This window comes from Lacerta agilis, chromosome 15 (genome assembly GCF_009819535.1).
Source record: "Lacerta agilis isolate rLacAgi1 chromosome 15, rLacAgi1.pri, whole genome shotgun sequence".
Lineage (NCBI taxonomy): Eukaryota > Metazoa > Chordata > Lepidosauria > Squamata > Lacertidae > Lacerta > Lacerta agilis.
In genome coordinates, this window is record NC_046326.1 from 27430730 (window position 1) to 27457386 (window position 26657).

General features: G+C 46.5%; 1 protein-coding gene across 3 annotated transcripts in view; it reads right to left on the reverse strand.

The window, feature by feature from the left end:
* Window positions 1–26657, reverse strand: part of FLI1 (Fli-1 proto-oncogene, ETS transcription factor) — a 111241-nt gene that overhangs the window by 61940 nt on the left and 22644 nt on the right. Inside the window, exon 1 of one of the 3 annotated variants that reach the window (XM_033171590.1) lies at window positions 25623–25916. The exons of the other annotated variants lie outside the window; for them this stretch is intronic. Coding sequence (XP_033027481.1) covers window positions 25623–25640 — 18 coding nt within the window. The 5' untranslated portion in view covers window positions 25641–25916. Of the gene's footprint in view, window positions 1–25622; window positions 25917–26657 lie in introns of those variants that run through there. 3 annotated transcript variants of the gene reach the window in all.

Sequence of the window (26657 nt, forward strand, 5' to 3'; positions counted from 1 at the left end):
ACTTTCATAACCTAAGAAAATCTTTAATAAAAACAATTAAAAACAAACAAACAAAAAACCATTCCAGCTGAATGCATAAGGGCTTCTCCTTAAAGTGTTCATTGAGCCATGGGTTCAAATCCAGGCTCAGGCAGGCAGCTTAGAAAGTGACTTTGGGTCGGCCACTCAAGCATACCCTAGCCGACCTCACAAAGTTATTGTGAGGACAGAGTAAGAGGGATAATCATGTAGGCTATCCTGAGCTTTTGGAGGGCATAAAGAGAGGCAGGGTGGTGTAGTGGTTAGAGGGCCAGACTAGGACCTGGCAGAGACCAGGGTTCAAATCCCTCTCAGCCATGAAGCTCACTGGGTCATCCTGGGCCAGCAGTCACTGCCTCTCAGGCTGACCTTACCTCACAAGGTTGTTGTGGGGATTAAATGAGGTGGGGGAGAACTTTGTACACCACCTCGCACACCTTGGAGAAAAAGGTGGGATACAAAGGCAATAAATAATAATTACAAGCAAACAGACCAGATGGAGTCCTATTCAGGTTTCCCTCAAAAGTTTTGCAAGGTAGAGGCTTGGATGCAAACCTAAACACTTCAGTGCTGTTTGTGCCCAGACTCCACATCCTATTCCTCCTACGACTGGGTGCAATGAGTATAGGAAATTGGTTGGCGTTTCACATTTGTGGGGATTTTGGTGCTTTGAGCACAGTCTCGATATGTGTAACGCATACCAAAGATGAAAAAAGGATGACTGCACAATCAGGGAAATGAGAGAAAACTCCATTTGACACACTGGTTTAGGTGTTGACCTCAAAATTTGCAATCACAAAAATCTGCAATCAGTAATAAAACACATAAGATTCCTGTTGTAACAGTTGGTGCAGGACGGCTGACTTGGTCAGAGAAAGCTGGATGGTGAAACATATTGCCCAAAATTGGGTGACCATCTGCCAGGGATCCTTGAGCCATAAACCCTTCATTACAGAATTGGGGTTCCTCCCAGCTCTACAATTCTATGATTCTAATATGTTTCCATACTAGATTTTCTCCCATCAGTGTAGTGGGGGGTAGGCAATGTAGTGTTGTCCAATGCTGCTGGACTCAGCCGCCCACCAGCCCCAGCCAAGATCAACCTCATTGGGCAAGGGGACTCCATTGACATGCCTGTGGAGACAATTCTTGCTTTGAGCATAAGAGATCTGACACTCAGCTCTCTGCCAAGTCTTCCAGTTGTTGGGGAGAAATGCCAGGGGACTCCCCCCATTGTAGAATGAGTGAGAATGGGAGTGTGGATCACGTAACCCTTTTGCTTGCTGCCAACTGTCTACTTCTTTGCACAACTGACAGTGTCTACTCAGAAGTAAGCCCCATCAAGTTCAATGGGACTTATTCCAGGAAAGTTGTGTCTAGGATTGCAGCCCAAGTTCCACACCTAGGGATGAGTAGGGCGAAAATGAATCCAGTTTGCACTGAAAATGCAGCCCTAATCCTGATTCACACTTTCTGAAACTATACACAAACCCAAACGCAGCCATTCACTGAATCTTTCACATCTGCAAAATTTGCAAGGCAATTAGATGCAAGCGTAAAGTGTGCATGAAAATGCATATATTAGTAAAAACAGCATACAAAAATAGGGAAATGACCTGCAAAAAATGTGTATATTAGTCAGAACTGCATACAAAAAATGTGGATATTATTAGGAAAAAATGCATGAAAATGCTAATAAATTTTCATGAGGATTTTTAAAATTGAAAACTGTTGTGGAAAGGTGGAGGCCTAAAAGTTGGGGGAAATGAGAAGCTGAAGGATACCAAAATTGACATCTAGGTCGCCCAGATGTGATGGTTCTGCATGCATGGATGTGATCATGGTAACCGAATTGCATATATATCTCTGCATTAGAATTTCAACAGTTGTGTAGGGAAACAGAGCTGTGGCAAAGGTCTATGGGGATGTAAAGGATATGAAAGAGTTTTTCTGTTTTCCCCACATCTGTTCTTTTGCATATATATTTCAAATGCTCTTGGAATTGGGACTACCCATTGAGCCCACCCCAAAACCAAAATATTTATTTCTCTATTTATTTTCATAACATTTATTTCCCACCTTTCTTCCATCAATAACTCAAGGAGGAGTCGGTGATCTAAGCTCCATCATCCAGGTCACATGACCTCAAAGTGAGCCCTAGGCATAGCAATAGACTGTGAGGTCACTTGCTGTGACTAGAGGTGCTTGAGAAATTAGCTCTTTGCAAATTCCCATGCTAATCAACCTGTTTTCAGTTCCGTGGGATTCGCAAACGGATATTTTTTCCTGGAAGCAAATGATATGGAAATAAGCACTATATTCCACTATAATTCCAGTATTTCAAATATAGTCTGGAAATTGACAGTCAGGGAAATGTTGGGGAACTAGAAGAAGAAGAAGAGTTTGGATTTGATATCCCACTTTATCACTACCCGAAGGAGTCTCAAAGTGGCTCACATTCTCCTTTCCCTTCCTCCCCCACAACAAACACTCTGTGAGGTGAGTGGGGCTGAGAGACTTCAGAGAAGTGTGACTAGCCCAAGGTCACCCAGCAGCTGCATGTGGAGGAGCGGAGAAGCGAACCCGGTTCACCAGATTACGAGTCTACCGCTCTTAACCACTACACCACACTGGCTGCATGCACACGTCAGAAGAAACTGACGTGTGCATGCAGCCACTTATCCGATGTCTTCTAAGGGAGCATGATCCAGCCTAAGAGGGCAAAGTACTTGCCCAGAGATGGAAAGACGACAAGGTCCCAACCAGAGAGGAATGGCAAACTAAACTGATGGACTATGCTGAGATGGCAAAAAATGACTGGGAAAATCAGAAACCAGGAAGACCAAGCTTTTAATAAAGACTGGAGGAAAAATATATTGTACCTAGAAGACCGCTGTAAACAGTTGAGCTCTTTAACAGGACTTAAATTACACATGTGAGTTAACAGAGACTTAAGATATAAATGTTAAATGGAATAAATGGAGGGCATAAAATATGCAGCAGAAAAGGTTAAATATGGAACCCATGGAAGGGTGGAGGGAGGTCCAATGATGATAGAGAATCTTGTATCTGTTTTTTCTTTCTTTTGCTATTTAGGTTTGATTGAGAATGTTTAAAAATACTGTATATTCTACTTTTTAATCCAGGAAAATCTTCTCAAAAGTCGGGGTCGTCTTATACGCCGGGTGGAGAATCTGCGGTCGAGTATATCTCAAACTCTATATTTTAACTAGCAAAGTTGGGGGTAGTCTTATACGCCCAGTCGTCTTATACGCTGGAAAATACGGTAATTGGAACATTCCTTTTTTCACATGTTTAAAAAATAAAATAAAGAATGCTAGGTCATAAAAAGATGGCGAAGCACTTTAGCAGAATCATGTATCTGCAGAGGAAAAGAAAAAAGTCCTTCACTCAGCACATAGTTAAAACTGTGGAACTCCATCCCACAGGAAGCAGTAATGGCCACCAATTTGGATGGCATTGCAAGAGGATTAGACAAATTCATGGAGAAAAGGCTGCCAACGGCTATAGCCACAGAAGCCATGCTCTGAACACTGGTTGCTGGAAACCAAGGAGGGAAAACCACAGGGCAGGAGAGTGCTCTGGTGCTCAAATCCTGCTTGGGATTTCCCACAAGCCACTGTGAGAAGCAGATGCTACAGCCTGATCTACCAGGGTCTTCTTAGCTTCTTACAACACTGACCTAGATGGATGAAGCCTCTCTTACGAAGACTGGACCTCTCCGTTGAGTTCCTCCGTGGGCTGATCTGCCCCACCTGATCTGGCAAAACACTAGGCAGGTGTTGATGGGATGCTTTCCCCTGATGAGGCAGGTTGGGGACAGGGGACAGGAGACACACCTTGACCCAAGCCCTTGCTTTGCACCTGAGGGGCAACGGAAGAGGGGCAGGCTCTGATGGAGAGGGGCAAAAGGAGTCGTCTGCCCCTGCCTCCCTGCAGCCGCAGCGCTGGGCTCTTTGCCCCGACAGGAACCCCTTGTCAGAGAGAGCTTAACAATCTGCTAACCTTTCCACGCAATTAAGAGGCCACATCTGCCTCCCAGGCCGGCTTCTCCTCCTCTGCTGAGGCGCAGACATGAACTAAACAGCCTGTCTTGTTGATCTGGTCGGGGAACAAAGCCACCCATTCATGGAGCAGCCATTTGGGCCACGTGTGGGTGTGCAAAACTAACTTTGCTCAGAGGGGTGGGGTGGAGAGAGGGAGCCTTTGCTGCAAAGCTCGGCCCTGCCCTCCCCCAGCCAGCATAAATCAATCGGTTTCATTGGTCCAATAAGACAGATTGTTTTTTTAAAATAAAAAATAAAAATAAATCCCCACTATACCGAACATTGAGGGGAGGAGCGGAGTCAATGAAAGGAAGAAAGAACATCGGCTTTTTTCTTTCACGCGTATGCCACCTGAAATATAGCTTAAAATTACTTGAAATAAATTCCTATTGAACTAAAATTGGACAAGCTTGTTGATAACATTTACCCAGAATGGTTTTATTGTATATTTTGATTGTGGAATTATTAGTAGTAGTAGTAGTAGTACTGTAGTAGTATTTATTAGTATTCCTTTTTCCTGACAAGGACACAAGGCAGAATACAGCTAAAAAAGTAAAGTCTAAAAACATGGCAGGGGAGAAGACATTAATAAAAAAAAAAACAATTAAGCATTAATAGAATCAATATATTTATTTCATATATTTTTATGCTGTGCAATTGGCTTTTCTACTTTGTAAACTACTTAGAAGCCTATTTTGGCAGTAAAGGGGCATATAAATTAATTAAATAATGATCGTTAAATAAATCTCACCACCCAGCACCTAGATCGGGGTTGGTGGCTTAGGGCAACCGCCTTGAATTCCAGCCTGGAGAAAAAGGTGGGATAGAAATATATTAAATCAAACAAATAAAGGATGTTAATTACCTTTATTTGTTTGATTTCATGGTGTTGTTGCCGGGTGGTACACTAGCTCGGGATTCAGGGGTTGTTGTTTTTTTGCTGGACTCAGTTTATTTTGTCTAATCTTTTGGCTTATTGGCTCCCATTTGGAAGAAACCCACAAGCTCCGTAGTTTGTGAGCAGGTTAAGAAAGCCTACCAAGTATACTGAGAGTCCTGTCTTGAACGAGATAATCTGAAAACAAGTAAACTGGATAAAATGTTATGACATAGCCCTCAACCCTCCCAATGGGAGGAGGACATCTCGGAATTACAGAAGCCTTCTGAATGCGTCCCGGAATATCCCATTTTTGGGTCTGGTGCTCTGGTACAAATCAGCTGACTCCCACAAGAGCTAGGGACCAATCAATCAATCACTCAAAATAAGCTTTCTTATACGTACTCGCCAAAGACCATGACAAAACTCTACAAACACTGACAGGAAAAGGAATATCTAGATAACTGTATATAAAAAGCAGTGCCACTTCCTGAACCATCAATACCATAAAATGCAGAAGCACATGTAGACTGGTGACTCCACACAGCATACAAACACTAATGTCCTGATTATGATCATTGTGGTGTTGTAGGGTGTGGCATGTGCTTTGCAGTAGGTTAAAAGAAATATGCTATGTGGGCGCAGTTCATAAAGGATATTGTAAGAAGGTTCGAGGGGCTCAAATTGATTATGTCTTGTGCTCACAAGGCTCCAGGCCTCCTGACACACATAGGACACACATCCTGCATTCATCTGGCACTGGACACAAACCAACCCTGAAGTGCTAGGAATGCTTCGCATTTCAAAAAGTGCCTGAAAAGTAGATGGGAAACACCACGGACCCTTGGGTGGGTGGGCTCTCCTTCACTGGAGGTTTGTAAAGAGAGTTTGGATGGCCATCTGTCAAGGATTCTTTGGCTGTGATTCCTGCATCTCAGGGGGTTGGACTAGATGACCCACGGAGGTCCCTTCCAACTTTACAATTCTATAGATGCAGCCCCCACCCCATCCGGCATCTTTGCCTAGCCCTTGGGATTCTCCTCAGGCCCCACACCCTCTGTCAGGTCAGTTCCCTCCTTCCCCCTGCTTTGCACCCTCCTTCTGAGATTTTGCCTGGTTGTAATGAACTCTGGTTGTGCTTCTTGCTTGTCCAAATGCAGGACAGAGAAAGGTGTGTGAGTTTGTCTGTAGAAACTAGCCTGCTGCAGCAAGCAACCTCCTCTTTGGTCCTTCTCAGTCTGGAGCTCAAAGTAACCACTGGAGGCGTGGAGAAGATAATTGGAGGACACCTGCCCCATGGCTCAGCTCCTCCAAGTCCAAGCCTTGATGAGCCTTTGAGAAGCAAAGAAGCATCACTCCTCTCTCTCTCTCTCTCTCTCTCTCTCCTACCAAATCCTCCGTTAGATGAATAAGCTTCTTAGGGCAGATGTATGACCCTTTTGGTATATGCCGAGCATCATGTACAGTACACCAAAGGTGTTGCAGAAAAATGGATCACAAATACAACTACACAATTATACATGGGAACCCACGAAGCAGGTGGCCAATAGGTGGCAAAAGATTGCCCCTTGCACAACAGCTCAGACACAGGGGGATTGGGTTTAGAGGGTTAAGTCCAAGCAAGTTCTCATCAGAGTACACCCATTGAAATGAACAAACCTGTTATCATAGAGCTGGAAGGGACCCCAAGGGTCATCTAGTTTGACTCCTTGCAAAGCAGGAATCATAGCTAAGTGATCCATTCATGTCAATGGGTTTTCTCTGAAGAGCGCTATGAATAATGGATATGAATTTCAAAAGGGGAACCATTCTCACCCTTTTAGGTATTTAAAGAGCAATTTAAATGCTCCCATTTTTCTGCATCCCAGGGCCTTTTTCCATTCCCCAGCCTACTTCTTTGAGAAGTTTTAATCCAGGCCAAAATGACAGCTGCCCCTTCCCTCACAGAACCTGGACTGAAAGCTGCTGTGTTGCCAAAGTAATTCAGTGCTCTGTGCTGCTTGCACGCAACACAGCACAGATAATGAATGCCATCAAGTCTCCTTTCTTAACTGGGATTAGGTTGTTTGGTAATTCAAACCTGTATATAATCAAGCCTATTGAAATCAAAAGGGTGATTTGGCCTGTGGTTCTATCCTGCCCCAGTCATGCACATGGGTGTGTCCACATGTGTTAAAAATGGCACAATGCAAATGATCCTGAAACGGCATGTGTTCGATAAATGCATATGATGCCTTGCAGAATGGTATCCTGGCCAAATGGGAAGATAAAAAAAACCTTGGGAGAAAGAGGGAAGATTTGCAAAGTTATTCCAGCCCACACAGCAAAGGACCTAAGAAACCGAGAGAGGACAGTTCGCATATGTCAGTGCGTGGACAGCAGGCACACCCTCTGCCAGGCTCAAAGCTCTCGCAAGCTGCAGCAAGAACAACAACAGGAAACGGCCCGGAGTATTTATAGCGCAATTGTGTTTATCCCAAAAGTGACATTCTGAAAATATAGCGATGCACGTTCAAAAAATAAGAAATAAAGGTGGAGATGCAGAGGGGAAAAGAATAGACGAGCGTTGACCCCATCCTTCGCACTCAGATCCTATAGGGGCTTGTAACTAGGGCTGTGTGCTTCCCCTCCCCCGAAAAAAATAATAAAGGCACAGAACTGCGTGCCTTTCAGCCAAAACTTTGTGGCTTGCAAGACTAACAGCAAAATAAGGCATTTTCAATTGAAGATTGTAAAGACATTATCAACATTATATTCGTGAAGACACAGTAATGTGGAAAGAGAAGGGGTGGGGAATCCCAATTTTTACTGGGGTGTTTTATGATGTTATTAGATTTGCTCTCTATCTTTAAAAAAAAAAAAAAAGCCTTAGTCATAGTAAGAAGAAAACAAGCAATTTTCCACCCTCCTCTCCCCGCAATTTATTCAAGGGCTGAACCAAAAATGCTTCTCCAACTTTAACATTTTATACATATGCAATGGTTGAGAGGGGAGAAGTTTGGCAAAGGAGGGTAGCGGGGGGGGGGAGTGTGTTTTGTGAGGAGGGGGAGGTGCCACAATTTTAATGCTGGTGAAAATCGCAATCCTGCGAGTTGCAGTGGCTGTGAAATGCTACTTGCCTTCCATTTACCACCACCAGGTCAATCAATGTAAGGCTACTCCTGACCGCCCACACTCTCCAGCCTCCTGGGGGGGAGGAGATGGTGCCCCCCCAGCACCTCCGTCAGGGGCATGATCATCACTGCCAGGACCACAGAGGGTATCCTCCCTATTTTAGCTGGAAAAATTAGAATTATAGTATCGTAAAGAAGGCTGATCGCCGAAGAATTGATGCTTTTGAATTATGGTGCTGGAGGAGACTCTTGAGAGTCCCATGGACTGCAAGAAGATCAAACCTATCCATTCTCAAAGAAATCAGCCCTGAGTGCTCACTAGAAGGACAGATCCTGAAGTTGAGACTCCAGTACTTTGGCCACCTCATGAGAAGACAAGACTCCCTGGAAAAGACCCTGATGTTGGGAAAGATGGAGGGCACAAGGAGAAGGGGACGACAGAGGATGAGATGGTTGGACAGTGTTCTCGAAACTACTAACATGAGTTTGGCCAAACTGCGAGAGGCAGTGAAGGATAGGCGTGCCTGGCGTGCTCTGGTCCATGGGGTCACGAAGAGTCGGACACGACTGAACGACTGAACAACAAAGTTGGTCATCAAGTCCAATCCCTTGCAATGCAGGAATCACAGCTAAAGCATACCTGACATATGGGCATTCAACCTCTGTTTAAACAGCTCCATTGAAGAAAAGTCCACTTTTAAACAGAGGCTGGATGGCCATCAGCCAGGGGTTTTTTAGTTGTGATTCCTGCGTTGAAGTCCTGAACGCAACTTTCACCTCAGTCCTAATTCTGCAGATTATTGTTTTTTTAATTAAACACCTCTATTTTCATGTTTTATTCTGATTTCTGCTAGTCACGGGGAAAGGCAGGAAGTGATGCAGGATGCTGGGAGCCCCACCTTACAACCGCTGGAAACCTTTCGGCACCTGAGATGTCACTAGGCATATTGCCCACAGTTGAAAGCAGATTTTGGAAAGGTTTTGAAAACACACACAAGTGCAAAGTTTCTCGGAAAGATGAAATTCTGCACCCCAAAATCTGCATGAAGCGCAGCTGAAATGCACTTACGGTCCATCTGCCAAAGAACCAGGCACCAGCACCTTGTACTTAAAGGGGCTTTGGATGTGCAAATCTCAAACACCAGCAGGGCTGCATTACCCATTTGGCTAATGTGACTATAATTGCCTGGGTTGGGCCTCACTTTTTTTTAGGTCCGCCGTTTCCCAGCTCAGCCATAAACCTGTTTGTGCATCAGCAAAAACGATGGAAGGCATTGCCATCAACAAAAAAAAGATTAGCACAAGGCTTCAGATTTGCACAAGAAATGCGGATATGCAAATACAGAGTTGCTATGGGGAACGTGTGGTGATCCAGAAGTTTTATTTATTTTATTGCTTTCATATCCCACCTTCTTTCCCTCCAAGTAGCTGCAGGTTGCGTATATGGTTCTTCCTCCCTTAATTCAATCCACACAACAACCCTGTGAGTGAGGTAGGTTAGGCTGAGAGACAGTGACTCGTCCCCAAGGTCGCACCCAGTGAGCTTCATGGCCAAGCAGGGATTCGAACCTTGGTCTCTCCCACATTTAGTCCAACACTCTAACCAGGTTTTTGCAAACTTGGTTTTCCAGCTGTCGTTGGACTACAACGCCCATCATCCCCAGCTAGCAGGACCAGTGGTCATGGATGATGGGAACTGTAGTCCATAAAGGGCTGGAGACCCTGCTTTCTGCCAGTTAGAGAGCCAGTGTGGTGTAGTGGTTAGAGTGTCAGACTAGGGCCTGGGAGAGACCAGGGTTCAAATGCCCACTTGGCCATGAAGCTCGCTGGGTGACCTTAAAGGCCAGTCACTGCATCTCAGTCTAGCCTACCTCACAGGGTTGCTTTGGGGATTACATGAGGTCGGGGAGAACCACATAGACCACCTTGAGGTCCTAGGAGAAAAAGTTGGGTTATACAGGTGAAACTTGAAAAATTAGAATATCGTGGAAAAGTCCATTTATGTAAGCAATTGTTTTCATTAGCTACTGGAGTTTAATATATGAGATAGGCTCATGACATTGAAAGCAAGATATGCCAAGCCTTTGTTTGTTATAATTTTGATGATTATTGCATACAGCTGATGAAAACCCCAAAGTTGAAATTGTTAATTTGGGGTTCTCATCAGCTGTATGCCATAATCATCACAATTATAACAAACAAAGGCTTGACATATCTCGCTTTGCATGTCGTGAGTCTATCTCATATATTAGTTTCACCTTTTAAGTTGAATTACTGAAAGAAATGAACCTTTCCGCGATATTCTAATTTTTCGAGTTTCACCTGTAGATCTGTGATTTCCCCATCTGCATTCCAGGGAAAGCTTTATTGTACGATACTGCTAAATTTATGAATCACAACTCAAAAATAGAAGCAGAACTCAAGGGATGGGGAAGGGAGGCGAGCTTTCTGCTGACACCACCAGAAATTCTAGATTTCTAGACAGAAAGAGGAAGGGAACTGATGAAAATAAGCAAAAGAAGCATGTGGGGGAAGAGACTGTTGGCAAAGTCACTCAAAGAACACCAACGGAGTCCAGAGAGAAATGTCCTGGTAAAACTTAACTAAGCCAACTGAACAAGAACAGCGGGTAATTGAAGGAGAAACATTTGAGGGAGACATTCAACCAAACACACAGAGGAAAAGAACCCTCAGGACTACACAGCCAATCAGGGCACCTGCTTCCCCCTGTGAAAATCATGCCACTCTGCTTGGTTGCTAAGCAACACCTGTACCTGCCCTAACCCTTCAGTTTCAAGCTGAATGACCCATGCCGCTGCACTTCTAGCAGAGACAAGTAATATGTGAATGTGAAGACACATCGTGGGCACCTTTGGACACCAGAACCTGCTGAATCAGGCCAATGGCCCATCTAGTCCATTATCCTGTCCTCACAGCAGCCAAACAGATGCCTGTGAGAAACCCACAAGTGGGATCTGAGCACAAGCGCCCTCTCTCCTCCTTTGGCTTCCAGCAACTGGGATTCAGAAGCATTGCTGCCTCCAGCGGCGGAGGCAAAGCATATCTTACGATGGCTAGTAGCCATCAATAGCCCTCTCCTCCATGAATTTGTCTAATCCTCTTTCAAAGCCATTGAGGTTGGCAGGCAATGTCCCCAGGATCAGTTTACGATACTTATTAAATAGTACTATTGGTGTACATGGTGCTTCACGCTATCACATGATGTGCTTCATAATGTCACATGGTGAAGCAATGACGGCGTATTTGCAAAGCACAGCAACAAAAATCCAGGCACCATCGTATTATCTTAACTCACTCCTCCATTTCCCTTGCAAATTTTAGTGGTACTGTTGAGACCCTGGGTGCCCCATAGACTCCCATAAATGCAGACTTGAAAGCCACAATCTGGAGAAAAAACATATCCAGCCTGTTGCTGCTATGAATAAGCGGAAATCATTTCTCTGCAATTTAAGCTTTCAGCAACAAAATTCCTCTCTCTCTCTCTCTCTCTCTCACGCACACACCACCACCTATCTGTGGAACACATCAGAGTCCCTGGAGCACATTGCTTGCAGAAATAATAAAAGCTCTTCCTCATCCATTCATTTATTTAAAAAGAAAGGAAGCCAAGCAGCAACACCCCCCCCCCCAAAAAAAAAACAAGAAAGAAAGAAAGCACTGAGAATTCTTTATTTTGTTTTGTTTAATGCGCAGGGGAGCAATGCTGCCTTTTCCATTCTGATGCGTTAATTAATGCAATTGAGTCAATATGCAAGCCTGGCCCCGTCTAACGGGGGGGGGGGGGAGCCATTCAGAAGCATTGTCATGTCTATTAGCTTCATTGTGGCCTCTGCTGATCAAGCTCAGATTTGGCTTATTTGCATCTTTGCTGTCTTGGCAGGTGCTAACCCAGGTGTCCCACTGGCATTCAGAGAAGATGAGCACTGAAGACAATCTAGTCTCTAAGCATCATTTGCATAAAAGGGAGCCTATACATATATATATATAGTCAGACTAATTAGTTCTCATCTGTGGGGTCAACTCACATTACCCTCAGGCACACAGCTAATGTTCTACATATGTCCTACTCAAAAGCTTCAGAACTTTACAGTTGCATACCATTGATGGCTACTAGCCACAGTGGCTTGACTAGGGCCCCCCCAGTCATTGGCAGCAACGCTTCTGAATACAGTTGCTGGAAGTCACAGGAGGGGGGGGGGACACCAGGCAGGATCCCTCAACCCCCCACCCTTCCATAGGCCAACTTTGGCAAGCTAATCAACTGTCCCAATGTCATCAGGGGATAGACACCTGTCCAAGTTCAAAGGAGGTCGCTGCAACAGCCACCCCATGCTTTGAATCCAAATAATTTCCTCTACAGATTGGGGGGGGGGGTTGTCATTAAAATTTTCATGGGTGTATGTTGGAGGTATGCTGTATTCACCTACCAACTCAGAAGATTTGACTGTTTGTGCTTCTGGGAAGGAAGCTGAACTGAATCTGGAGAATGACCCAAATCTAGCAACTAACACTTAACAGCATTTCAAGACGGCATCCTCCAAAAAGGCAAAAATAGGAAGCACAATGGTGGCAGAGATTTTCTAGTGGAAGGCAGCAAAATATAGGGGCTGTCCCCAATAAACAGGAAGCACTGAATGTGTTTCTGGCATCCTTTGCCAGCCACACCCACCCAGACGTTTTGAACTACAGGTCCCACCTACAACTGATGGGAGTTGTAGTCCAAAACATCAGCACGGCACCAGGCTGAAGGACATAATGAGAAGAGCCTGCTGGATCAGGCCAATGGCCCATCTAGTCCAGCATCCTGTTCTCACAGTGGCCAGCCACCCAGAAGCCTGTGGGAAACCCACAAGCAGGATTAGATCACAAGAGCGCTTTGCTCTCCTGCAGTTTCCAGCAACTGGTATTCAGGAGCATCACTGCCTCTGACTGTGGAAGCAGAGCACAGCCATTAATAGCCCTCTCCTCCTCCATGAATTTGTCTAATTCTCTTCTAAAACCATCCAGGTTGGTCGCCGTCACTGCCTTCTGTGGCAGCAAGTTCCTTAGTTTAACAAACTTCTTTCATGTTGCCTCTTACCGTACTTTCCTTTTCTCTGAAAAGTCCCAAACCCTGCCTAGGGGAGTTTGCAAGATGAATTCCTATTGGTTCACTATCTATCTTCACTGTGTGGAAGATGCATATAGATCAGGGGTAGGCAACCTAAGGCCCATGGGCCAGATGCAGCCCAATCGACGGTCCGGGAATCAGCGTGTTTTTAACAAGAGTAGAATGTGTCCTTTTATTTAAAATGCATCTCTGGGTTATTTGTGGGGACTGCCCGGTGTTTTTATATGAGTAGAATGTGTCCTTTTATTGAAAATGCATCTCTGGGTTATCTGTGGGGCCTGCCCGGTGTTTTTACATGAGTAGAATGTGTGCTTTTATTTAAAATGCATCTCTGGATTATTTGTGGGGCATAGGAATTTGTTCATTATTTTTTTCAAAATATAGTCCGGCCCACCACAAGGTCTGAGGGACAGTGGACCGGCCCACAGCTGAAAAAGGTTGCTGACCCCTGATATAGATTAACACTCTCCCAGGATCTGTGATGATGTGTTAGGCTCTTGAGCCTGTACTGACGGCAGCAGATTTGAGACTCATTCCCACATGTGTCTCCTGCAGCATCTAAATTTCTGAAACAAGGGATGCAGAGGATGGGATGAGAGCAGATGCTGGAGAGTTTTCTTTGATCAACCTTTTTAAGTAACCTGGCCCAGCTTGCACTTCCTGGGTTATCCCCTGTATCAGAGCACAACTTATCCTTTGGTTTACACACTGTTTTCAATTTTGCAATACAAAAATAAAATAAAAAATTGTACCAATATGCATATAGAAATTGTGTATGCCTATAACAGTATTATTTTAAGTAAGAATTACCGGTACATTTCTGGGGGTAAATTGCCTACAACGATGCGTATTTCAAGCAAAAAGATTCAAAAAGAATGTGAAGTTTCATGCATTTTCCCCCTTTAAAAAAATCAGGTTGCTACGGAAACAGGATGGAATGGAGTTATGAACGAAGACATGCAAAATTAACACAGATTGAAAACAGATGGATTCATGCATCCCTAAGAAGATAGAAGCATAGCCCTCTGGCTCAGCAAAAGGAACCTCTGGAAAAATATCTCACCTGGGAGCTTGACCCTTTAAAGTGGACCCAGGTAACCCCCCCTTTTTCCCCCCAGAGGTAGAGAGCCTTTGGGCTGACATGGTCATTCCATTCCACAATTAAAGCATTTTTTTAAAAAAGAAACTGTTGAAAACAGTATGTGAAATGAAAAACATGCTAGCCGGTATTCAGACAATGCTAGAAAGAGAGAGAGAGAGAGAGAGAGAGGAGAGAGAGAGAGAGAGAGAGAGAGAGAGAGAGAGAGAGAAGAGAGAGAGAGAGAGAAAGAAAGAAAGAAAGAAAGAAAGAAAGAAAGAAAGAAAGAAAGAAGGCAATGTTCAATGCAAACATTATGTGAGGTTCCCCAGGAGAGCTGGAACAGGAGCAGCTGAGAGTTATAGCTTCCTTTGTTCTGTTAAAAGGGAAAAAGGAAACGCATCAGGAAGCCAGTCTGTAGAGCGCAGGAAGCCTCTCTCAGCCTGATATAAAGAACTGAAGCGAAGTGGGTTTGGATGCAGTTATAAGTCAATCAAACCTAGACAGAGAAGTTGCAGCAGAAAGATTTTAAATTTGTGCAGAGAACAACCAAGTTGTGGCATTAAATGCAACCCAAAACTAGTTTGTTGAGCAAGCACTGGACCCCAGACCCGAGACAGGGGAGATTGGGCTTGGCCTGCCTGCCACCTGCCTGTTGACTGTCCTCACCACTGCGGGTGGGATGAGAGAGAGGCAAAAAACAATTTGTGGGGAAGACAAAGAGAGTGCCATCCTCGTACCTCTGGAGCGAGAGAAGATCTGAGTCTACCTGCAAACAGAACAACACAGAGATGGAAGTGACCCTGAGGGTCATCTGTCTAGTCCAACCCCCTGCAATGCAGGACTCTTTGGCCCAACATGGGACTCAAACCCACAACCCTGAGATGAAGAGTCTCATGCTCTACCAACTGAGCTATCCCAGGGCTCCCGTGCCCAGGAGAATCACTGGTTGACCAAATGCAGAGGCACTAAAAGAGGCACAAGCAAAGCAGCTGGAGGTGCCTCCATAAGCTCTCCCATGCCAGTTGGTGTGTCCTGATGCATCATGAGGCAAGACTGTCAGTGGCAACCCGTTCCCCTTGCAAACATCATTATCACACCAACGGCACCATTGGGTTGACAGTTCTGGCTTCAGAATCCCCACCAACCCTTTGGGATCTTAAAGCATGCCATTGCCACAGGTGAGGAACCTGCAAACCCTCTAGATGCTATTAAATACAGTTATCATGTCCCTGGTCGTAAGCCATGCCAGCTGGGGCTGATGGGAGTTGTAGTTCAACAACCTTTGCAGGGCCACAGATTCTCCATTGTTCAGCTCCGTCGGGTTCTCAAAAAAACAGTTCTTGACTTGGAGAGGCTTAGTGTGACAACATTCACCAGCCTCTGGGAAAGGTATGACTCACCCAAAGCCACCCATTTCATATCTAGGTTAGCAGGTAGGTTAGCATTTGAGCTCTTAGCAGGTGAAGTTGATAAGTTTAGGTTAGCATGGTTTCATTTTTTTCAAATAGAACAACTTCACAGACAACAGGCAACTACAGCCCTTTCGCAGTTTGGTTCTATGTTTGCTTATGGCACAAATGTTTATTTACTTATTTAATAAATTGGATTGCGGTGTGGAAGAAACTTCCGTTTCCTTCTATTTCTGTTGATGTGAGACTGGGTCAAAGCTGATGCCTAAATAGCACTTGGCTCCTATAAAACTTTATAGGTTTGATATAACACATACTTAGGGGAGAAGCTGTGGGAATGTGGGTGCCCTTTTAAAGTCATGTGTCCAAGTATAACCTTACTGGTGTGTGTGTGGAAATATCTTCAGAGAAATATAACTGATAATTGATCATTAATTGAGATCTATGCGTACTTAGCACTTCTAGGCAGGCAGGCAGGCAGACAGACAGAAATTTTATTGCGGCTATAAGCCCATATAGACATATAAACATAAACACAACAAGGAACAGAGCATAAAAACACGGGGATACACAGAAATCACAATGACACTTCTAGGCATGTCTGACAATGAAGATTATTCTTATCGAGACTTGATCACATTTGGCTTATTAGCAGCCAGACTCAAGATTTCTCAACAGTATTAGAGAATATGGAGGTTCTCTCTTGTGGACAAACTTCTACAGATAATCCATTCACTATGACAAAAAATATGGCTATGTTGAGCATTGGATCCCATTGATAGCATGTGCCTCTAGCATGCCACCTTGTGCTCCACATTCTGGAAGGAGGTGATCTCTCTGCAACATTCAAGAACATCACCTAACACATATACTTTCACATAGAACTCTCTTTTCATCTATTCGTTTAGCAAAGTGTGCCTTGCTTTGATATTGCCCAGTCTGGTTGATTTGACTTTCTAATTCCAAAAGGCTTCTTATTTTCCAAACAACCTGCTTTGCCTAGGCAGAGGTCAGGCCATTTCTGGGCTTTACTGAGCATTCATTCCAATATGCTTAAAGGGAGGTTATACGGCAACGAGCTTTCACCTTGATTCACTTGCCGAGTGTTTGGTACATCTTCCTGTCAATCATCCATCCTTCCTCCCCCCCCCCCCATTTTTCCATGCATCTCCCTATCATTTTCCCAACCACAAAAGTCTGGATTTTCTAAATTTGTTGTGTTAGGGTGACAGTGAAGTTTCACCCACTTTAACTGTGCAAACCTAAATTTTGGGTCTGCACTTGAATATGGACCATCTGGGGAAAGCCGAAGAGGAGAATCCCAGGGAAGCTGGCGACTCTGAGCCTTTCTGCTTACTGCTACCATTATGGTGCCCAGACTAGGAGCCATACCTAAGGCTTCCTGGTGTCCAGTCCCACCACCAATTGGACACCAGTTGGTCTAACTCAACACTCTTCTCTATGACCCCAATTTCTGGAGCTCCACCAAACTGTATAAAACTCTAGTGGCGTTAGATCCAAAAGTGACACATGCCAACCATTCCCCCACCCGACCATGCAACTTTGTTCAATGTGTGCCACATATTTAAGCAATTTTCTGAGGTTATTGTGCTTCTTAAGAGGTTATGGAGGAGAATGGGAAACATCAGAGAGGAAGCTGTGAATCCCTGAAAGGCAGCCAACCATTTCTTGACTGCAGTTCGCTTTTCCTTTGCACGTAAAATTAATTTATGATGCACTCAAGAACTATCAATGATACAGCCAGAGGCTGATGTTTTCCAACAGTGGCAGCCTAAGATGGCTTGCAGGTGCGAGAACACATCTTCAATCCTCAGGCAGGTATTTGCAATTTTACCACTACTGGGTTAGGAAAGCAACCAAACACTTTTGTATCCCATTTGCCTTAGGACAGAGGCAAACATTCAAAAAGGCAATTTGGGTTCTTTCCATGGGATGAGAAAACTACTTGTTTAATAAATGAAAGTCTCCTGTTGCTCCATTCACAAAGGAGGCTGCCCACAGCACCTTACACACCAACAGGGAGCTTAGGTTTTTCAAATTTGGATCCTTACGTAACCAAAATGGCACCATCCTCACATAAGTGGGAGATATCAACAGGCTTGGGGAAATTCAAAGGTTTGCAGTATTATAGAATATCTTCAAAGGGGGACGGATGGGGAGATTGTAATGCAGGAATCGAAAACACCAAAGAGCTTAGTGAAGGCTGAGCATGCCCAGTGGACACAGGATGTTGCAGTGGGAAGGTGAGGAGGAGGGATGGAATGGAGTCTTTGGAAAGGGCATCACTGTCTGGCTGGAAATGATGGAAATCAGCTGTGATTCCGGCATTTCAGGGGGTTGGACTAGATGGCCCTTCAAACTCTGCAACTCTACTGTTCTATGAAGTTCATCCCTAGCAACCTTGTAATGCAGAGGAGTGGGAACAGAAAGGGGATGTGCAACACACCTTGGCAAATCGTTTTAACCACAGCAGCAGCAACCACAACAACGAAATAACCTCATTTCCCAATCTAGATAAGTCTGTTAAGATGAAGCAACCTAACCAGGCATGGCTTTTTGTGGGAGTTCAGTACTGATACTAGAAACAAATCCTTAGGCTCAGAAAGTGCTCAGAGGTACCATGTTATTTGATTTTTTAAAAATGCATTTTCTTTTTTATTATCCTTTTTATTCTTATTTACTTAGCAGCTGGCTATGCTTGGGAAATCTGGTTCCAATAAAAACAAACAAACAAAGGACGTCCGACAAGTCTGAAGGCTGCCCTGCCCCCCACCTGTTCTAAAGAATGAAATAATTGTGACAACTAGAAGAAAACATGGGAGGGGAGGTATTATTGGCCCCAGTGACCCCCACCTATAGGATGCCAACGAAGGAGACACACACTTACTCTGCTGGCGACTTCTGTGCCAACTTTTAAAGGCCTGCTAAAAATGTTTCTATTCTGCCAGGCCTGTTCAAGCAATTCATAGAACTGTAGAGTTAGAAGGTACCCACAGGTCATCTACTCCAACCCCCTGCAATGCAGGAATCCTGCCCAAGGCTGTCCCTGGGTGGGCTTGAACCACCAACCTTCTGGTTAACAGCCAGATGCACTGACCCACTGTGCCACAGTCTAGCCCATCCACAGTAGTCTGTTGGTGTTTGTTTTTAACTTTTTTCAGCTCAGAGACCTGCACTGTTTGCTGGTTTGCTACTGGGCCAGGTTCCAGGGGTTACTAATAGAATATAAAGCCCTTAACAACCTGGGATCACTTTCCCTACGAGATCGCCTTACCCCACATGTGCCCACTTGACTGCTTCAATCAATGGAATTGGCACTAATACACGTGCCACATAATAGCCTCTCGGCATTTATAAGAACTCGGTCATTTAGTGTGGCAGCACCTGCACTTTGGAACTCCCTGGCTGTTGAGATCAAGCAGGTGCCTTCAGGGTACTCTTTCTGACACCTGCTAAAGGTTGGCAGTTTGAATCCCCACGACGGGATGGGCTCCCGTTGCTTGGTCCCAGCTCTGAAAGCATGTAGTGCAAGTAGATAAATAGGTACCACTCTGGCGGGAAGGTAAACGGCATTTCTGTGCGCTGCTCTGGTTCACCAGAAGCGGCTTAGTCATGCTGGCCACATGACCTGGAAACTGTCTGCAGACAAACGCCAGCTCCCTCAGTCTATAGAGCGAGATGAGTACACAACCCCAAAGTCGTCCGTGACTGGACCTAACAGTCAGGGGTACCTTTACCTTTACCTAAGCTGCCTGGAGTGCCAGTTTAAAATATTATTATTATTATTATTATTATTATTATTATTATTATTCAGACTAATTTTCCCACCCCTGAGTCCATGTTGGCCTCCAGTGACTACAGAGTTGACTTTTCCATCACCTACAATCCTGCCCTCCTAACTAAAGCAGGTCCTCCAGAAGTTACTGAACCACAACTCCCATCAGCTCCAGCAAACATGGTCAATGGTCAAGGAGGAGGATGGGAGTTGCAGTTCAGCAACAACTGGAGGGCCAAAGGATCTCTACACCTGCAGAGCACGTGCTGCATAGGAGCCAACTCCTAGGGGCCACGAGAGCTTTGGTCCCTACGATAAAATATTTGAGGGGGCCAGCCCCCCCAAAAAAGTTGATGGGCACTGCCATCTATATGGGGTGTGTGCACCGCATCACGTGAATGATTTTATGCTGGGAGCGGCTTACCTGGATGCCCACAATATTCTATTCAAGTTGACACCCCTGACGTGCTGTGGCCCTGAGCTGTGGCCCCCAAAAGTGTATGCAGGATCACTCTGCATCACAGACTTGGTTGTCCTTTAGCTGCTTAAGAGAAGCACATTTAAAAACACAGCCAACGTATCATGCAAATTAAGAGTTGACCACTGACAAACTTTTTTTTTTTTTTAATAGCAAGCCCCTGTTCTAAATGACAGGCAGGCAGACGGTGTATGTCGGTTGCATGTTTCAGAGGACAGAAATAGGCACAGACCCTCAGGAAGCACAAAGAGCTCTGGCTCCGAGGTTGGACAAATTACCCAGCCTTGCGGGTAACTGCTCTTTCCCTTGCAGGCTGCGCTCAAGGGTTCCTTCCCTGTCCTTTCAGAGATCTTCCCTCCTCCATCTGTTATGTTGCGGCAAACCAACTTTGCACAGAGGAGCCGCAGCTGCAGAAAAATGTCCGTTGCCGTTAGGACTTTGCCAGGTGCATCGAGAGTAGCCTCCTGTCTTGCGCTGCACTCATCTCCTGGTGCTTTCTAACCGGGTGGCCCAGAAGCAGTAATTCCACTTGGAAAGCTTTCTCACTCCACCAGCCTCTCTGGCTTGGTCGACTGGCAAAGGACGAAATTGGGTTTTCTCCTAATTTATTTATTTATTGCCTGCCTTACAGTCCCAGGGCAGGTCACATAATTAAAACACAACATTAAAAGTAGCGTAAATTTAAAGCAATATAAAGGTCTTCTTGGTGCTGTTTTGCAGTCCCAGATTCTTCCAGAAGAAGAAATGTTCATCGTTCCTCAAGTAAGTACACAGATGTGATGATTTGGACAGGATTGTTTCTTGTCTTGGAGCCCCAAAGGGGTGAATTCCAAGATTAACACTGACAGGAACTGCATGTTTGAAGGGGCTCAAACACGCACATGCCATCTTCCGATAGGAGGATGACCTCAGCAAGTGAAGACAGGCCTGTTTGCCAGGAGAGAGAAGCCAACAGAATGCAGCTAGGAGACTTTTTGCCCTCTGCCCCAACTTATACCTCTGTCTTGAGAGCCTCCTGTGTCTTCGTAGCATTAGCAGTCGCCAGATCAGCCTTCGCCTATGTGGTTCCCTCCAGGGGTTGTTGGACCACATCAGCCCCAGGTAGCATGACAAGCACTCGGGGATGAGGCATGTTGTGGTCCAAAGGGAACTAGGCTGAGGAAACCTGCATTGGACCAGTCCCCACCCTCCTCTCAGATCAATCTGCATGATTGGCAATCAAGGGCATCAATTGCCATGCTTACTTATGGGGCAAAGGGGCACAGGTGAACAAATATATCCAAAGGCATCGGTGGAAAAGGCCCATTAGGGCAAATGAAGCACTGCCCCCATCAACATTGGTTAGGGTTGCCATATTTCAAACAGTGGAAATCTGGAAAGAAAAGTTGTTGAGCTTTTTGTCCTCAAAATTGCATAAAAATGCCGTTTTTGAGCCATTTTGATGGGAAAATGGCAAAAATGGCACGGCTGCCATATGCCCAGATTTTCCAGGACATTTTCCCGATTTCTGCCCGCACACTGCTGCTGACTACAGTATTCTGGATATGTCCAGGAAAATCCATATGTATGGCAACATATGGCCTTCCTCCAAGAGCCTCCATCCTAGCTTTCCTACTGACAGCCAGTCCAGCAGGTGGCCCTGCCTATCAACTTCCTCCTCTTCAGTATTGCCCTGTGGAACTCAGCAGAGAGAAGGAGTTGAGCCAAAGCAGACTTAGTTGGCCCTGCCTGTCATTGGCTCTGGTGCCCCCTACTGTTGGGCTCCCTGCCTTCCACCCTACCAGTACCCAATGGGCACCAGCTGCCACTGTAACAAAGGTAAACAACCACCAACGCTCACCCACAGTTCATATTTATGTCCACATTTCCAAATCCATTCCCTCCATCTTCTGGCGAGCATTCTGCTAAAGCAGCTTACGTTTCTTCTCTTTTTAGATGCACTTGGATTTGGGAAAAGGGAGAAGAATGTGGTCGCTCATGTACATTTAGCAGGGATGGGGAATGTGGGGCCCTCCAGACAACGTTGGATTGCAACTTCCATGTTCCCCTAACCATTGTCCAGGCTGGCTGGTACAGATGCCCAACATCATGCAGGAGCAAAACTCGGGTGTTGGTTGCCTCCTAATTCTGCAGACCTGGAGAGATTAATATTTTGCCATTTTACCCAGGGCTACTGTATACAGTGCATGTCAGCTGATGGGAACAACACTGAACTGTTTAAATACAAACTGCATTTCACTACAAGGGCAGACAAGAATGCCGCACTTCCATTTACATGGATGCACATGGTTACAGCTGGTGCTTTTCTTCTAGAAAGAAAGGCGCCAGTACTCACATGAAGATGTTACAGTAAGTGCCACACTTTTAACCAGTGTATTTCCAAAATGTAAGATAAAAAAACAAATAAAATAAAACCTACATACAGCAACAGTGTTTTGTGTTGTGTAGGCTCCTATGATGTAAGGAAAGGGCCCCACCTGCCATATAAAGGGCCCCATTACCTTCAGTAGCTTAGGGCCTCATCATACCTAAATCCATCCCTGGCTGCGCCCCCCTATCCAAAATTCGGTGCCCCCCCCATCACCTCTTGCCTTCCATTCTGCACAATGCACTATGGTTCGGCACCAGTGCGGGGGAAACCTGTCGCACTGCCCTGAATCCAAAACGTAAACTGTCCTTCACATCATGGATTGGGCAACCTGTGGCCCTCCAGATGTTTGTCTAATGACACTTCGTATCAGCCTTGACTCTTGGCCAGGCTGGCTGGGGTTGATGGGAGAGGTAGTTCAGCAACAGCTGGAGGGCCAAAGATCTCCACGCCCCCCACCCCCCACCCCGCTCTAACTGTTGTTAGACTCCTGGCTCCAAAAAAAAAACCTGGCCAACCATCAGAGACACTGTCACTGGAATCCAGCAGCATCTAGGGAGCCATGGGTTAGTCACCCCAGATTATTTATTTGTTTACTGCATTTCTATCCCACACTTTTTCTTCAATGAGCTCAAGGTGGTGGACATGGTTCTACCCCTCCTCGATGAATCCCCACAACAAGCCTTCAGGTTAGGTCAGGCGGAGAGATGGTGACTAGCCCTAAGGTCACCCAGTGAGCTTCATGGTCGAGCAGGGATTTGAACTCTAGTCTCCCAGGTCATAGTCCGTCTGTCCAACCATTGCACCTCACTGGCTGATTTATACATTAGGTCTCGTAAAGCTACACATGGAGTTCAAGCCCATCGAAACAATACTGGGGCCTATTATACAAAAACATCCGTTTTTGGCCCAGACAATACAAAACATAGCTCTTAAGAGTGGTGCTGGGAAAAGTCATAAGGGAGTAGGTGCTCCCCAATATTTCATGTTGCACAGAAGTTATTACAGAGATTTTTAGCAGCAACCACAGCAAATACTTGTAAATGCATGCTGCTGTGTGGCAGTTCAGCTGGGACAGGATACAAAAGCAAGCCTTTGAACCATCCACAGAACTTTTCCTTGTTCCTTTCCCTCTTACCGATTCCCATTATTATTATATGTGAACTATAAAAAGACTCCCCAAGCAGCTACAATAATAACGACACCTTTGCTGTATCTGTGCAACACAGAACAACTAGCAAAGCAGAATGATGTATGAATGATCCAGTATAAATCCACCACTGATGCCCTGGCATTACATCAATGATGTGTTGCTGAATACAGGGAGGGGTTTCCTTTCCATTCAAAAAATTGCCATCCTCTACCGGCAGCCTCAGGGCTCTACCACTTCACTATAGGGCAAGGGCAGGGAACCTCTGGCCCTCCAGATGTTGCAGAACTACATCTCCCACCCTGGACCAGAGCTCAAATTCACCTCTAGGTAGGGAAAATCTTGGAAGCCCAAATAAGTAATTCCCAGAGCCCTGTAGCCTTCTCCTGGTTTTACTCAGGAGTGTTTCTGTAAGAGAGAGAGAGAGAGAGAGAGAGAAGAAGGAGGAGGAGGAGGAGGAGGAGGAGGAGGATTTGGAGTAGTTGGCTTCAGTCAGTGCCTGGGAGGCTGAAGGAGAATCTGACGTTTTCTCTCTCCAGGAGTGGTGGTTAGGACGCAAAATAGCTAAAGGCTTCGTGGTAGTAGTAGCAGCAGCAACAACAGCAGCAGCCTCCTTGCCAGGTCATCAAGACGTCGCCGGCTCCTTCCCCACCGCTCCCTTCCACCCTCCCTGCAGGGTGGGATGCTGCACTTGTTACTCACTACGAGGAATCTGGCAGATTCCGCAAGAGATCAATTGCGGGCGAAGCGGGTTTGGGAGAGGGAGGAGAGGGAGGGAAGCTGCCGCCGCCGCCGCCGCCCCGCCCAAACAAGGAAGCCACTAGGACTGTTTCTCGGCCCGCCCGCCGCGTCCCTGCGCACATTCGTCTCCTCTGATCCGTTTCAGGGGCTGCTGGTGAAGCCGTCAAAACAACAACACAAAACAACTTTCCTGCATTGCAAGGGGTTGGACTAGATGACCCTGGGGGTACCTTCCAACTCTACATTTCTATGATTCCGACAACAACGACGACGAATCTCCAAAAACAGGCAGATACGTTTGGTGCGGGAGAGCACCCTCCTGGCCAGCTCCCTTTTCCCCTGGGCCCAGATCCAAGTCGTGCGCCTCGCAACGAAGTCCCGCCTGACACGCGGAAGCTTTAAAAGGTCCCTTCCCCGCCTCTTTCTTCCTCTGAAAGGCGACCAAGAAATTAAGCAGGTCCGTAAACGAGCTGAGGGTGGAGGAAGGGACCCCCCCTTGCCCCGCGTGTGGCTTTTTCCCCCCTGTAGTGTTCAGACGGGCCAGAGGATCAACCGTGCCCATGCCTTGAAAGGGGACTGCGCCAGTCCCAGCAACCGAGTGGCCGGGCTCGGGACACTCAGACACCCCACCCCGGTCGCAGCAATCCAAAGAAACCCCGAACAGTGGCACCCCCGCCGTGGGAAGGGCGCGCGCGGAGCCAGGCAGGCGAATAGCAGCGCCCAATCGACGGAAGGCGCTTGGCGGGTAGAAGTTGCCCTGAAAACTGGGGGCGGGGGGGGGGGTGGGGTTGAAAAACACAGAGGGAGGGGAACCGGAGATCCTGACGCCGCACCGATCCCGATTACCCTGGACCTGCATTTCGTTGCGCACACTGCAGTCCTGCAAAAGCATCCCCGACCCGAGCAACTCCTCTAGCCCGGAGCTGCCGGGTTCGGCGCTTCTCGCCCTCCCGCCAGCTTTGCCCGTTCCAACGTGTGCGTGATAATGCTGGTGGGGAGAAGGGGAGAAACGCGCAAGACTAGCCCCCAAGATCCCACCAGATGCTGCCAACCCCGATTCCACAGCCGAGGGGGAGGCTAAGCTGGAGGGAAGTCGAGCAGCTGAGGCTTGCGCTATGCCGCGCGTCGCTTGCGCCCTTCGCGTAGGATCGCAGCCGGCGCCGCGCATACCAAGTAGCGAGGAGAAGAGAACGGGCAGGAGGGGGTGCACCTCGCTCGCCGGCCGGTTTTTAACCCTTCCTGGACCTCCCCCTTCGAAAAGAGCCACAGCAGCCCTCTTCCCAATTCCCCCCCCCAACCCCTGCTCCCTGCGCTCCTCTCGCCCCGCATCCATCCATCCATACACCTTTCCATCCGTCCTGGTTCCCCCAGTTTCTCCCCTCCCCCCGCTTACCTTAATGGTCCCGTCCATCGAGCACGCTTCCCGGCCCGGCGTCCCGGGAGTCCGCACATTGACCCGGTTGAGCTCCGCGCCCGCGCTACGCCGCCCGCTTCAGCCCCGACTCTGTTCCGCGTCCGCCCGCCCGGCCTGCCTGCCTGCCTCCTCCGCTTCTCCTCTCGCCGCAAAGCGAAAGAGCGACAGTTAACCGGATGAAACTTTTTTCCCCAGCTCACTTTGGGAAGTGAAGTCACTCGAGGAGGAAACTTCGCTCCCCGCCGCGCCTGGGCCGGCCCTGCTGGATCCGAAGAGGAGGAGAACTCCCCGTCTCCCCCCCCCCCACTTTTTTTTTAAAGCTAGCAGGATATTTGCTGGAGTTAGATAAGGAGCGAGATCCCGGAGCGCGCTTCAGGACTCGGGGCGCTCCCTTCGGCTCCTGAAGGCTTTTGACTGGCTGGTCAGGAGTGGAAAGGAGCCCCCACTCGGCTCTCCTCTCCCGGACATCTGGGGATTTTTTTCCCCCCGCTGTCCAGACAGATCTATTTAAAGGTACCCGGCGGTGCGATCCTGGCTCTATTTATCCGGAAATTCAGTAGGATACAGATCCGTTGCAGGATCCCAATTTGAGCCATTAATTCCCGTTTTCCTTCACACGCAATTTGTAAAATAAATAAATCATTCATAAGGCGTTTTCCCGTCCGGAGGTTAATTATATCGGGGATGGGAGGAAGGCTCTCGTTCGCCCCAGCCTACCAAATTTTATTTGATTTCTTACGGTGGTTTAGATGACAAAACCACATGGTTGTCAATATTCAACAGGCGTTTCACGGAAGGGTTTCTGGAAGATTTTTCCTTTGTTTGGCTTTTTCCCTCCCCCGTTCCTAACTGGGAACTCAAAACTCCCGTTTATTGCCAGGAAAAGGGCAACTAAGGTAAGGCGCGAGGCAACCGTGGACACGTGTATGTGTGTATAGTGAGAGCTTGAACCTTTTAACTGGCTTCGCGTAAGCGAAAGCCACAAGATTTCTTGATTTTCAAAACAAAATAAAG